This window comes from Macadamia integrifolia, chromosome 3 (genome assembly GCF_013358625.1).
Source record: "Macadamia integrifolia cultivar HAES 741 chromosome 3, SCU_Mint_v3, whole genome shotgun sequence".
Lineage (NCBI taxonomy): Eukaryota > Viridiplantae > Streptophyta > Magnoliopsida > Proteales > Proteaceae > Macadamia > Macadamia integrifolia.
Genome location: NC_056559.1, coordinates 17,281,459 through 17,294,282, shown reverse-complemented (window position 1 = coordinate 17,294,282; position 12,824 = coordinate 17,281,459). Strand labels below are relative to the sequence as shown.

At 41.1% G+C, this 12,824-nt stretch overlaps 1 protein-coding gene across 4 annotated transcripts in view; it reads right to left on the bottom strand.

Moving 5' to 3' along the window:
- Positions 1-12,824, bottom strand: part of LOC122074114 — a 50,898-nt gene that overhangs the window by 18,373 nt on the left and 19,701 nt on the right. For 3 of the 4 annotated variants that reach the window (XR_006138964.1, XM_042638956.1, XM_042638958.1), the window contains exons 4-10: positions 10,715-10,824; positions 10,469-10,604; positions 10,297-10,395; positions 9,178-9,283; positions 8,694-9,082; positions 8,377-8,559; positions 8,039-8,236 (exon numbers count right to left, since the gene is read on the bottom strand). Coding sequence is in view for 3 of the 4 variants with exons in the window: in XM_042638956.1 (XP_042494890.1) it covers positions 8,039-8,236; positions 8,377-8,559; positions 8,694-9,082; positions 9,178-9,283; positions 10,297-10,395; positions 10,469-10,604; positions 10,715-10,824 (1,221 nt within the window). In the remaining variant the exon portion in view is untranslated. The remainder of the gene's footprint in view (positions 1-8,038; positions 8,237-8,376; positions 8,560-8,693; positions 9,083-9,177; positions 9,284-10,296; positions 10,396-10,468; positions 10,605-10,714; positions 10,825-12,824) is intronic. The other variant, XM_042638957.1, reaches the window with a different exon arrangement.

Genomic DNA, 12,824 nt, shown 5'->3' with positions numbered 1-12,824 from the left:
AAAGTGTTGTCACAAGTACTTCTTAACTTTAGAAATTCCTACCTCATCATTACCAATGAGGATAATATCATTCACATAAACAATTACGACAATCAATTTATTACCTCTATGATGAACAAAGACAGAGTGATCAGAATAACATTGGGAAAACCCACAAGTTACCACAGTTGTACTAAATTTGTCAAGCCATGCTCGAGGGGATTGTTTAAGTCCATAGATAGCCTTGTGTAAACGACACACTCGACCTCTATTCTCCCCCTGAGCAACATACCCATGAGGTTGCTCCATATACACTTCTTCCTGCAGATCACCATATAAAAAAGCATTCTTGATGTCCAACTGATGCAGATATGACTGTCCTTACCTGGTTGGACCAGCATGACCAGCTTTGGAAGCCAAGAGCCAAGAAGAACCGGTCCAGCCCAGGGTTTTGGTCCAACAAGGGTTGAAAATAAAATTAGTAGCTATTTAGTATTTTATTTCATGCCTTTCATTTTCCAAATTTGAATGTAGGAGTTAGGATTTATTTCCTTACATTAGTTTCCTTTTTAGTTGTTTCCTAGTTTAGGCCAGTTTCCATTTCAGTTAAGCTTCTAATTCTATGTCTTCACTTTCCTATATATTGAGTGTAACCGATGGATAAAGATGAGTGATTTTGATTATTGAATGAAGATGTTGAGTTTGTGCAAGTGTGATTCCCCTTCCCCCCCCCCTTTGTACTCTGATTTCCCCTTTCTTCCCTAAGGTTCTCCATCACCAACTGAAACAACAGCCAATCATAATTAACAGCAAGAGAAATAAGAAGGCGAACAGAGTTCCGCCTAGCAACAGAAGAGAATGTCTCAAAATAATCGAATACACCCCTTGGCAACCAGACGGGCCTTCAGCCGCTCAACAAAGCCATCAGAATGATACTTAGGGCCCGTTTGATAACGTAACCAGAAACGTGTTTCTGTGTTTTCTTGTTCTCAGAAACAAAGAAACGGCATAAATACCGTTTAGTAAAAGTGTTCTGTTCCACTTGTTTCTTGAAACATAAATTAAAATTTATAACAATTTATGCTTCAAGAAACATGAATGACGAAACAAGTTTTACTTGTTTCGCTCGTTTCTCAAAACAAAAATGGGGCACAAAAAATCGATATTGAAGACGGAGTTTGGCATCACTACCATCACCACCGTCTCCGACTAGCTCCGTCTACAGAGTTCCTCTCCATCTTGTCAGCCGTCGTCGATTTGGGTTTCTTCCCGCAAAAACCGATGAGGCACTGTCATCTTCCTCGTCGACTCCGCTGCTGTTACCGTGTTCGTCTCCGCTCAGTCTCACACAAACCAAGCAAAGCTCCCTCTCTACGTCATCACCTACCCCTGCGATTTTGTAGAAGTAGAACAAAGATTTTGAGAAAGGCATACAGCGCTCCGCCTCCGCCTCCACCTCCATGGCTTTAACAGTGGTGGTACTCCTCACCGCGCTCTGCTTCGTGGGATTCTTCTCCTTTTACATTCACTCTCTCCGAGAATAATCCCCCAAACGATCCCCGCCGCCGACGCCACCACCAGACTCAGAGATAGAGTTTCCTCTTCTGGGATCGACCCCTCAATCATCCAATCACTTCCTTTGTTCGCTTATGACGGTAACGTCAAGGAGCCCATCGATTGCCCAATTTGCCTAAACGAATTCGAAGAAAAAGAAATGGTTAAGGTGATTCCCTTCTGCGGCCACGTTTTTCATCCCCAATGTATAGATGTGTGGTTGTCCGCTCATGGGTCCTATCCCCTCTATCGTTCTACCCAGCTAGTCCTCCCTCTTCCTCTTCCTTAGCCTCAGCAACAAGAGGTACCACTTCCAATACCAATTCCATCATCGTCTTCGGCTGTGACAAGGGGGAGTAGCTTCTCCTCTTCTTCCAGATTACGGGATGGGGTGTATTTGCTGCCAAGAAGCATCAGCTTCTGAAGCCTGTCTTGTTCAAGGAAATAGTCGGCTGTCACGCCGGAGCATCTATTTCTTCAAGCAAATGGCCGCCGATCGTTATCCACCGGAACGTAAATACAACACTGTAATCATCCAATCAAACGGAAACAAGGTTTATCAAACACCCAAAATTATGTTTCTGTTCCCAGAAACGGAAATTTCTGTTTCTGTCGTTTCTTGAAACAGAAACAGCAAAAACGTTATCAAACGGGCCCTTAATAGTATAAACCCAGCGACACTTCACCAAGTCCTTACCAGGAGGTAAACCTACCAGACTCCAGGTGGCACGGTGCAAGAGAGCATTAATTTCTACATCCATGGCAATTTTCCATCCAGGGATACTCAAGGCATCAACATGAGATTTGGGAATGGTATGAGTAAAAAGAGATAATGCAAGATCATGGATAGCTAATGGAAGATGAGACAAGGAAACAAATTTATCAAAGGGATACACAGCCAAAGATTTTTTAGTGCAAGTGTGTGTAGCTTTACGATGAGCAATTGGTAAGTCATCCGGGACAGGAGGGATTGGAGCTTCACCAGACGAGGGCAGCAATGGAGGTAGCGAATCGGATGGAGTAATAGTATCACCACTAGGCTTTCCGGGCTGCTTCCAAAGTTGATAAACCTATAAAGGAAGTGGGACGCTGGCACTAGGGGTATCAGGGAAAGAAATGTGTAGGGATAGGAGGTGGAGCTCGAGAAGTCCACTCAGTCCCAGGTTGGGATGCCTGAGAAGGAAAAAATGTGTGCCTTAAAAAAAGGACACATCAGCACTAACAAAATTGCAGCGAGTGACTGGGTCATAGCACCTGTACCCTTTCTGAGTACGAGAGGAACCCAAAAAGATGCATTTAGTGGACCTGGGAGATAACTTATCAGACAGAGCATGCAAGTTGTCAACAAAACAAACACATCCAAAAACACGAGGAACCGAAAAACTGGGCAAGTTAGGAAAAACAATAGAAAAAGGAGATTGATCGGAAAGCACTGAAGATGGCATGCGATTAATTAAAGGACAGGCAGTTAAAACGCCATCACTCCAAAAAGATTTTGAAACATGCATATGTAACATAATTGCCCGTGCTACCTCAAGGAGATGCCAATTTTTCCACTCAGCCACCCCATTTTGCTGAGGGGTATAAGAACAGCTAGTCTGGTGTATCATCTCACGAGCGGCATAAAAATAAGAAATCTCATTTTGGACATATTCTAAAGCATTGTCAGAACGAAAGACCTTAATTAAAATGCCAAATTGAGTTTTTAATTCATTATATAAAGTCTGAAACACAGATAAAAATTCAGATAGATCCTTTAACAAGTACAGCCATGTAAGACGAGAGTGGTCATCAACAAAAGTCACAAAATATCGAAACCCAAACCTATTGCTGACTCGACAAGAACCCCAAGCATCTAAATGAACCAAGGAAAATAAAGACGGACTTCAAAGCACAGAGCGAGATAGGAAAGACACACGGTGATGCTTTCCTAACTCACACGCTTCACACTCTAACTTTGATATAGACTTAAAACTAGGAAATAAAATTTACAGCCTAGACAAGGACAAATGACCTAAACGACAGTGCCATTGGAAAGGAGTCACATCCCCAACGGCTATAGCAACAACGGAAGTAGTAGGAGTACCACAGTAGAGATAATATAAACCATCTTTTTCACGCCCTCCACCAATCATTTTCCTCGTGTGAAGATCCTAAAAATGCAGTAAGAAGAGAAGAAAGTTACAAAGCAATTAAGGACTTTGTTAATTGACTTACTGAGAGAAGACTTAATGGAAATTGGGGAACATGTAACACAAAGGACAAGTTAAGTGAGGTTGTAGGTGAGATAGTACCATGACCTAAAATAAGGGTTGAAGCACTATTTGCAAGAACAGATGTAGATTTGGTACTAGGGGAAAAAGACTTAAACTAGGGTGACTTACCAATCATATGAGCAGCCCCTGAATCAATAATCCAGGGGGTAGAAGTAGTGGTAAGAAGGGTTGATATACCTGTTTGTGCCAAGGTAGCAGTGGATGTAAACACACCATTAGATGTATTAGAGGATGCCTCAAGAGTTTGCAACCGCCTTAGTAATTGATTGATATCATCACGTAGACAAGTAGAAGTCTCCTGAAGAAGTCTTTGGTTTAGTATCATTGGGAGACACCAAATCAGTACCATCATCTGACATTGCATGATTGGCTAATTGGGTTCCTCACTCTGGCTTGCCATGCTTTGCCTAAAAAGTCTCTACAATATGGTTGGGCTTCCCACAGTAAGAGCACTAGCAAGAAGAATGATCAGATTGCTGTCCACTAGAACCCCGTCCACTGGACGAACGGCGTCCCCCATGACCTCGACCACATCCACAGTTAGCAAGAAAGGCTGAATTGTCTTTGGTGGACTGATCAGGTTTGGTAGAAGATGTGATGCGCTGAAGATGTGAGTACGTATCGTTCAATGTAGGGACGGTGTCGCCAGCAAGTAAGTGACCCTTCACTGCCTTCAGCTCATTATTCAAGCCAGCTAAGAACTTGGAAACAAAGAATTCATTACGCTGAGTTTTGAGCTTTTCAATATCTATAGTCAAAGGTTGGAAGACAATGAGTTCTTCAACCATTCCCCTGAAAGCACTGTAGTATTCTGATAGAGACTTGTCAGATTGGCGAAATTGGAACAGCTTCTGATAGATATTGATACAAGTCATGTTCTTCTCCTGGGAGTAGGTTTCCTTCAAATCATCCCACACCCCTTCTGCAGTAGTGTGGAACATGATGTTGGCAGCGACATCTGGTTCCATATTATTCCACAACCAGATCAAAATTAATGCATTGTCCTTTATCCAATCATTATATCCCTTATCAGACAACTGAGGAGAATCAGAGGTAGTATATTGAAGTGTGTCTCTAGCCATGAGATAAACCTTCATAGATTGAGCCCAAAGGAGGTAGTTCGAACTCCCTATGAGCCTGATAGAGGTAATCTGGACATTCACATTGTCCGAAGAAGATGTAATAGCCGTGGTAGTTTTGGTCTCAACCATAATGAACCAAAAAAGTAGAAAAGAAAGGATTGCAAATCTAATAACCGGATGTAGAGGCAAACAAACAATCACCTATATGCAGATCTATATAGTACCATAGAATGGGGGTTTCTATTACACAAAGCAATATTATCCATACCTGCTCCCACCATAGTCATCACCGAAACAGTTACCAGAGCCATGGGTCAAAAATCGATGGGTATAAAAAAAAACCCTGCTAAAAATCGATTAAACCAAAACCCTGCTAAAAAAATCGATTAGGGCAGTAGTACCATATCACGATCCAAGTACAATCACTCCATGTGATTTAAGCCATAGTAAACGTAGCAATAAGCGGCTGCAAACCATAGAGGTTCAGCGGAAGAAGAAAGTCAGCAGATAGGAATGTATAAACCCTAGGTTTGATCACAGAGGCTCTGATACCATGTTACAATTCCAGAATCCTGCGACCAAACCAAGGAAAGAAAGAAGACTGAAGAGAGAAGAGAGGTGAGAGGTGAGATCACAGATCACTCCCAAAAGAGGGGAACAAACCTGCGATCATACCAGAATAGTCTACCGTAGGTTAGATCTCTAATATATATATATATATAATTTCAGAAATAAAACAGTTACAAAACTACCCTTGTAACCTATGCTAGTAAGCCCTAATACACAATAAAAATCGATAGGACCAAAATACCCCTTATGCCTAAAACTTAACAGCCCCCATCAGAGATCAAGCTCCCAACTCTAATCAAGCTCCTACCGGCGATCTCTCCCAGGATGCCATCTTCAAGGAACAAATCACCAAAAAAAGGGGAAAAAAAGGACATCGGAAAGCCCAAACGACGGAATCAGCTTTTTCTCCTCATCCGAAAGAGGCATCGAACCCTCGGGCCTCCGGTCTTCCATCGGCATCATTAACCGCTAATCCAAATCCATTCTCGATCCTTGAGATGTCAGACCCTGATGATGAAACTGGTTTTTCTCTTACCTACTTGCACGCCACTGCTACTTCCCAGGTACTTCCTCGAGTGTACTCTCTCCCTCTAGATTGTCAGGTTGGACAATCGTCACCCTTGGATCCTTCGATTGCTACCCCCAAATACATGCTTCCTCCTCTGCTTCCTCTCCCTGCCGCTGCTGCCCCTTTTGCGAGTACCCTGACTTCGATCCCTAACCCTATTTCTCCAACTCTCAACCACTCTTATCCCAACCAGCTCTGAACCACCCTTTATACCTTTGAACCAGTTCCTTCTGGTCCAACTGTTAAATAAATTTTCCAAATATCATTCAGATCACCCTCTCTACCCAGGTAACCTTTATAACCTGGCCCATCCTTTTACCCATTCAAACCCACCCAAACCTCATCCCAACCCAACCAACCCTACACTTTCTAACCCGTAACTCTCATCTTCTCTACTCGGCGTTGGTACTCACTGCTCAACTACTGTTGGTCACTTCCTTCGCCCAACGTCACCTTCAACTACCCCTACCGACGGCTCCCTCATTGCGCTCCCCAGTCGCCGTCCGCTGCAACTGTTGATCCGACTTGCTCAAGTGCAATCATCCACTTCACCATGCACGACTGTAATCTCCCCTCTGCTACTCCTGTCATAGCAGATTGCTTATTTGACAAGGATACTCCAATCATCCACTCTGAGTCACTGCTAGCCTTAGAAGGCCCCTCTGCACCTTGCACCAACTTGGAAGGCCCCTCTGCACCCTGCACCAACTTGGAAGGCCTCTCTGCTCCCTGCACCAAATTGGACACTACATTCCACTCGCCTATGTCAGCATCTGAAGGCCCTGCTGACCTTTCCTCAATGTTGCTTCTTGTGCCTCTGCCCTGCTCCTCAGGGTCCCCACGAGACCATTGATGGCTCTCGACCTTGCCAGGGCACCATTGCAAAGCCCCTGTCTCCCTCTCATAAGGTGGCTCAGCCTGGACTGGCGCCTTGGGTGCCTAGACACCTTGAATTTGTTCCACCTTGAACGCATTAGTTCACCTTGGCACTGTGACAACTATGGTGGTCACTGACGAGAACAACCAGCAACCATGAAAAAAAAAATGCTTCCATTCATTCAACTCTAATTCTATCGTTGAGTTACAACTTACAAGTATATAAATAGACTCAACTACTCCTGATCATAATCTGAATAGAGTTCGAAACTGCTACTATCAACATCTTAATCTAATAAAATATAAATTTAAATTATAGGAACAACCCCAAATATAAAGGAAAATTCATTAAATATCCCTACAACAACAATAACAACTCAGCCTTATCCCCACTAAATGGGGTTGGTTACATGGATCCTTACCCTCCAATCAGCTCTATTCGTGGTCATACTTGATACAAGGCCTAAGCTATGCATGTCTTCTCTCGCCACTTCTTCTAGTGTCATTTTAGGTCTTCCCTTCGCTCTTTAGTTCCTTCAATTTAGATCAAATCACTCCTCCGTACTAGAGCATCCAAAGGCCTCTTTGAACATGGGCATGCCACCTCAAACGACTTTATGACAGCTTATCATGTATCAAAGCTACTTCCAACATCCTCATCTCAACATCCTCATCTTTGCTACACTGAGTTTATCTACATGATGCTTCGTAATTGCCCAATATTTCACACCATACATCATAGCTAGTCATATGACTGTCCTATAAAATTCAATAAATATCCCTATTGGACCAAAATCCAGCCTCGAACCTGGTTCTTCTCAGCCTGGCTCTGCAGACTGAGTCAAGCCAGTCCATCCATGAGTGGGTAACATAAAAGTTACTGAAAACAGTGACCATGCAATGTTATTAGGTACATATGATGTTCAATGGGCCAGACATCCTAAATGTTTCTGAAAGCATGCATACATATTATAAATCAACATTCCAACAAGAAAGGCATGGTTCCCTCAACCTATGGGCATAACATAATTGCATTTAAGATTAAAAGGCTAATCTGGATAAATGGGAAACAATCAAATAGAAAACTACAACTAAATAGTTAACACATGCATTATCAATGAGTAAGTTTGTACTTGAAGTGACGTTGCAAGAACAGACAAGGGTCCGCCTTTTGCTAGAGCATCTTCATTAGGTTTAAGCAAAGCCACTAAAGTCTCCTTCAAAGGCTTCAGCAAAGTTGGATCACTTGCTGCCAAAGGACCCAAATAAGAGCAGGCAACCCGAAGAGCATTAGATTGATCACCGCTCTTGACCAGTTTAAGAAATTCAACCTGTTCCAAACACATAGTTTAGTGTGAGAATTTCTACTGTCTCTCTATCAATTCTAGTCGGTAAATAGATAATTCCAATTTTTTCTTTTTTCTTTTTTTTTTTTTTTTTCTCAAGTCTTCCATATAACAACTAAGATTACCTGCTTAAGTTGGAATAAAAGGATAGGATTTTGCACAAAAAAATTAGGGTCAAATGCTTTTACTTCTTCCACAACCTCAGCAGCCATTCCTTTAGTAGCTAATTCTTTTATGTCCAGCAAAATCTCATATTTATGATCCTTTCTCTTGTTGCAAAGCTCAAGCGCAGAATGATTCATGGAAACCTACAGAATGAAAAAATTGTTGACAAAAAAATGAGAAAATTATAGACATAAATTTGAAAGTCAGACACCTATTGTTCCTCCAATCCACTTGTGCTGGCAGACCGAGCAAATGTGAAAAGCATCTGGTCACTTACTGTAGAAGGATCATCAGAGAGAGTTTCAAGCTCTTCAACTCTTCCTCTCCAACGCTTGCACCTGCTCCTTTCTCCAGTTGCATAACTTCTACTCCTTTGAAACCTTCTGTTCACTTTGGACTGATGTGCCCCACTAGTGCTGCAGTCTTCATGATTACCTATTGCCTCATCTGTGTATCGCAACTCAACGTCAGTACCATCCATCCTCATAGTTCCAGCATTCACTTCTTGAGAACCACTCATTTCAGATCTAATAATGAATGTTTCAGCATCAGACTGATTAATGGTTTGATAATCCATGTTGATCGAAACACAATCTTGTGGGGATCTAAGCACAGGATCTGGTTCATACATCTTTTGGGATTTACCTGGGGTATGCATATCCGATGCTGGAGAAATAAGAGTATAATTCCATAAGAAGCAATAATTTGCAGATAGAAGGTTAATTGAATAGTAAAAAATGCAATTGTGACAAAAATATCACCAGATGGTGATGCAAGACCACTGTCCACAATCCCTCTATAGACACAATACTCGTGAACAAGCTCATCAAGCATTGCAACATCCAGTTTCATTCGGCACAACTCATTCTGTCAGAAAAAACAAAAGATGTTAAGAATAAACTACATTTATCACTACAAATTGTAAACACCATTCCCATAGAGACTGCAATTTATTTAAATTAATAAGATGAAGATGGAATCATGGAAAATCACATAATTACAGGATTTAACTTTACCAGTGATCAAGTAGCTATGTTAACAGCATGCAAAAATGTTCAATTCAAACAGGAGTATTGGTAAAACGGATAGAATTGGACATGGAAACAATTCAAGACAAGATTTGTACAAACTTCTCAAAGCTCTTTTCTGTCCGACAACTTCCAAACTCCCCTTGTGGTGATTCCCAATTCAAGCAAAGTTGCAAGGATCAGGATTGGTGACTGCAGCAGTCACAACCGATCCCGACCAGGTTGGGATTGTATTACCTGATCCACTGACAAGAATAGACAATCAATTGTGGGTCAATCTTGGGTACAATTGAATTTGATATGGAAACCCTGATCCATAACGTCTAAACTGAATGGAATTGGACAGTCCTTGAAACCTTGTCATCTAGATAAAAATTCAAATTCAAACCTTTGCTGCTCCCAAAGCCCCGCCCCCCCCCCCACACACACACACACACACAAATATACAAGCAGAGATATTAATGCTGAGATCTTTGAATTCCTAATGAAACTCCTCCTATTTTCTATTTCGTTCCCTGAAAATAATCTAATGCTTATTAGAAACTTCAATAAGCCTTAACAAGCCTCAGATAGACCCAACACCAAAATGGACTACCTACCTGCTTTAAAGGGCCGGGGGGGGGGGGGGGTGGACTTCCAGCCGCATCACTAGCAAAACATAGAGTTACTTCAAACCTCATTAAAAACAGTAACATTGAAAAATGATGAATCACAACATACGAGCCACAATTAAACTTGAACCCTTATGGCCTTATGTAACCCATAACTCGATGAAAAACATGGAAACTTCCCAAAACTTTCTGGGGATTGGGGAAGCTATTGAGTATGGTGGACAAAAAATTGAAATATAACCTGAAATGCCTGGTACAAATCGCCTTTCGCAAAGCGCAAGCTATCAACTGCACCTTGTCTTGTAAGCTCCACAGCATGTGCAAGGGCTTGTATATCAACCTAAATTTGCAATCACGAACTTGACATAAATCTTAAGGCTCAAAAAAAATTGGTTATTTTATTAAGTATATACCTCATCAAATGGAGGTGCCTCATACAGGCTCTCCTGCGATGTTGCTGGGGGGTCATGTTCCTCAAGGAGCAACCTCTCAGTAAGATCTGAAATAGGTGATGATATACCCTGACGAAAGCAAAATCCTTTATGTATGCTGCACAATATTCAAAGAAACAAACTAAGATTTTATCAAACAAAAAGTACATAAATTGTTAGCAAAATAAAAACTTTCAGAAATCTGGGAAACTAGAGTTGATGAAGGACCTTATCAGGTATCTCAAAGTCATAGAGAAGACCGGGTCATAAGCTTGTAGGTTTGCTCTTAAAAAAGAGGATAACAATCCCGCAGTATCAATCCTCCTCCTTTCAGACCACTGAACCAAAAAACAAGATAGTTTGCTTAACAACTGATGCTGAAATTCTTCCAACAGATTATGAATGTCCATGATCATGTAAGCTTAAGATAACCAAAGATCACACTTTCCTCGTATGCAGTAAAGAAAAATAAATGGCACCTTTTTTACAACTTTTTAATGGTAATAGATGTTGGGAATACCCACTCACCTCTGGAGTATCGACTCCTCCGTTGGTTTTGATGATCAGAAACAAATGGATATACTAATGAGTATTTATCAAGTTATATGTAAAGGCAAGTTCTCAACATGACGTGTATCAAGCCCTCAAGATACTAGACCTCAAGACCTCAGAAGTGTCAAGACTTGAAGATCGTATCACAATCCCAAGCAACAAGGACTTGAAGATATCAAGCGTATCACAATCCCAAGCAACAAGGACTTGAAGATATCAAACATACAAGACAATGTGAAGATGCTAAAGACTGTCTACAAGAAGTCGAGTTGAAGACCTATAGTATAGTCTTGTGTAATAAGCACACACAACGCACGCACTACACTGCATTACATGTGCATACATGCATTTTCATTAACTTAGTATGACTCTAGGAGATACCCATTGACCATGCCTTAAGACCCAAAGTGTGTCGGCCATGCTGAGCAGCCTGAGCTACACCCATTGTTGAGAAAGATCTAACTTAAGGGCATTTTAGCCCTTTGTAATGACTGAATCTAAAGACACTTTGTTCTGTAAAAGTATAGAGTCTTGAGTTGTGAAACCAACACAACTTGAATCAGGTCAATCTGAATCCGAACAAAGAAAATACAATTGTTTTAGTAAAGACAATCAGTTAGGCCAAAATTCAGAGGCCTACGGGTAACAATCAGTAGGAACCAGTAACTACCAGATCAGTTTTGCTTGCACAGAACTTGTCAGGCTTTTTGGCTAACAGAAGTCAACCAGTAACCAACGGACTGTGCCAGAACCCTATCAGATGCCTCCTGGTAAGGTCTCCGGCTAGCCAGATACTTACCTGATGGCCTATGTGCTTTCCCAACGGCTAGTTTTTTAATTCCAATGGCTAAATTCCTCCAACGGATATATGATCCGGTAAGGTAGAGGTAAAAAGTGTCCGTTAAAACACAATTTTGACCCAATCTTAAACATTTTCTTACCCAAATTAAGACCATTAATCACCCATATAAATACCCCACTTGAGGGCCTGAGGCTCATTAAAAAACAATTAATTCTCTCTCTTGAGTATTATTATCAAAAAGTCAAAAGTGAGAAAAGGTGATCATTACTTGAATTCGATCTTCGTGCACTCTATTCAAAGAAGAACTCAAGAGCTTTTAACACAACACAAGTCTTCCACATTGATTGGTATTCTACTTGGAAGACATAAAGGTGCTTTTTTATTTATTATTGCATCATTGCACACCACGCACTACACGAGGTAATACTCAAACTCTTATTCCACCTTAAATTGAGTTTGCCCAAGAGTTGGGTTGACTCTGGTATTGAACAATTTATTTTAACTTTTATTTTTTTAACGTAAAAGTGTATAAAAATGTGTATCATGTCCATTTATGTGTGCATCTTTAGCGTATCTCCAATATGATATGATAGCCTCCGATACTTAAATTTAGCTAACAGATACGGCGACCAATACCGATACTTTAATCCTTGGGCTGATCTAAGTCTAAATCAGGAGTTACCAGTTTTCTCTCTTTTCAGCATACTTTCTCAGATCTGAATATTTTCTTTTGGAGTTTTAAGTCTGAAGCTGAAAATGAAGTGTGGTAATGAGTCTGCATAATTATTGGGGTTGTTTGCTTAGGTGAATGACCTGAAATCATACCTACATTTGCATTATGTGCGTGGAGTCGTTTTCTTACTTTGCGCCATACTTCCATCACTTGCCTTTGCCAGATCCATTTGTTTTGATTTAAACAGACTTTTTTTTTATTTTGACTAAAGCCTCTCCAGGGTGCTCGTGCTTTTGAGTGTGTATGTGTGT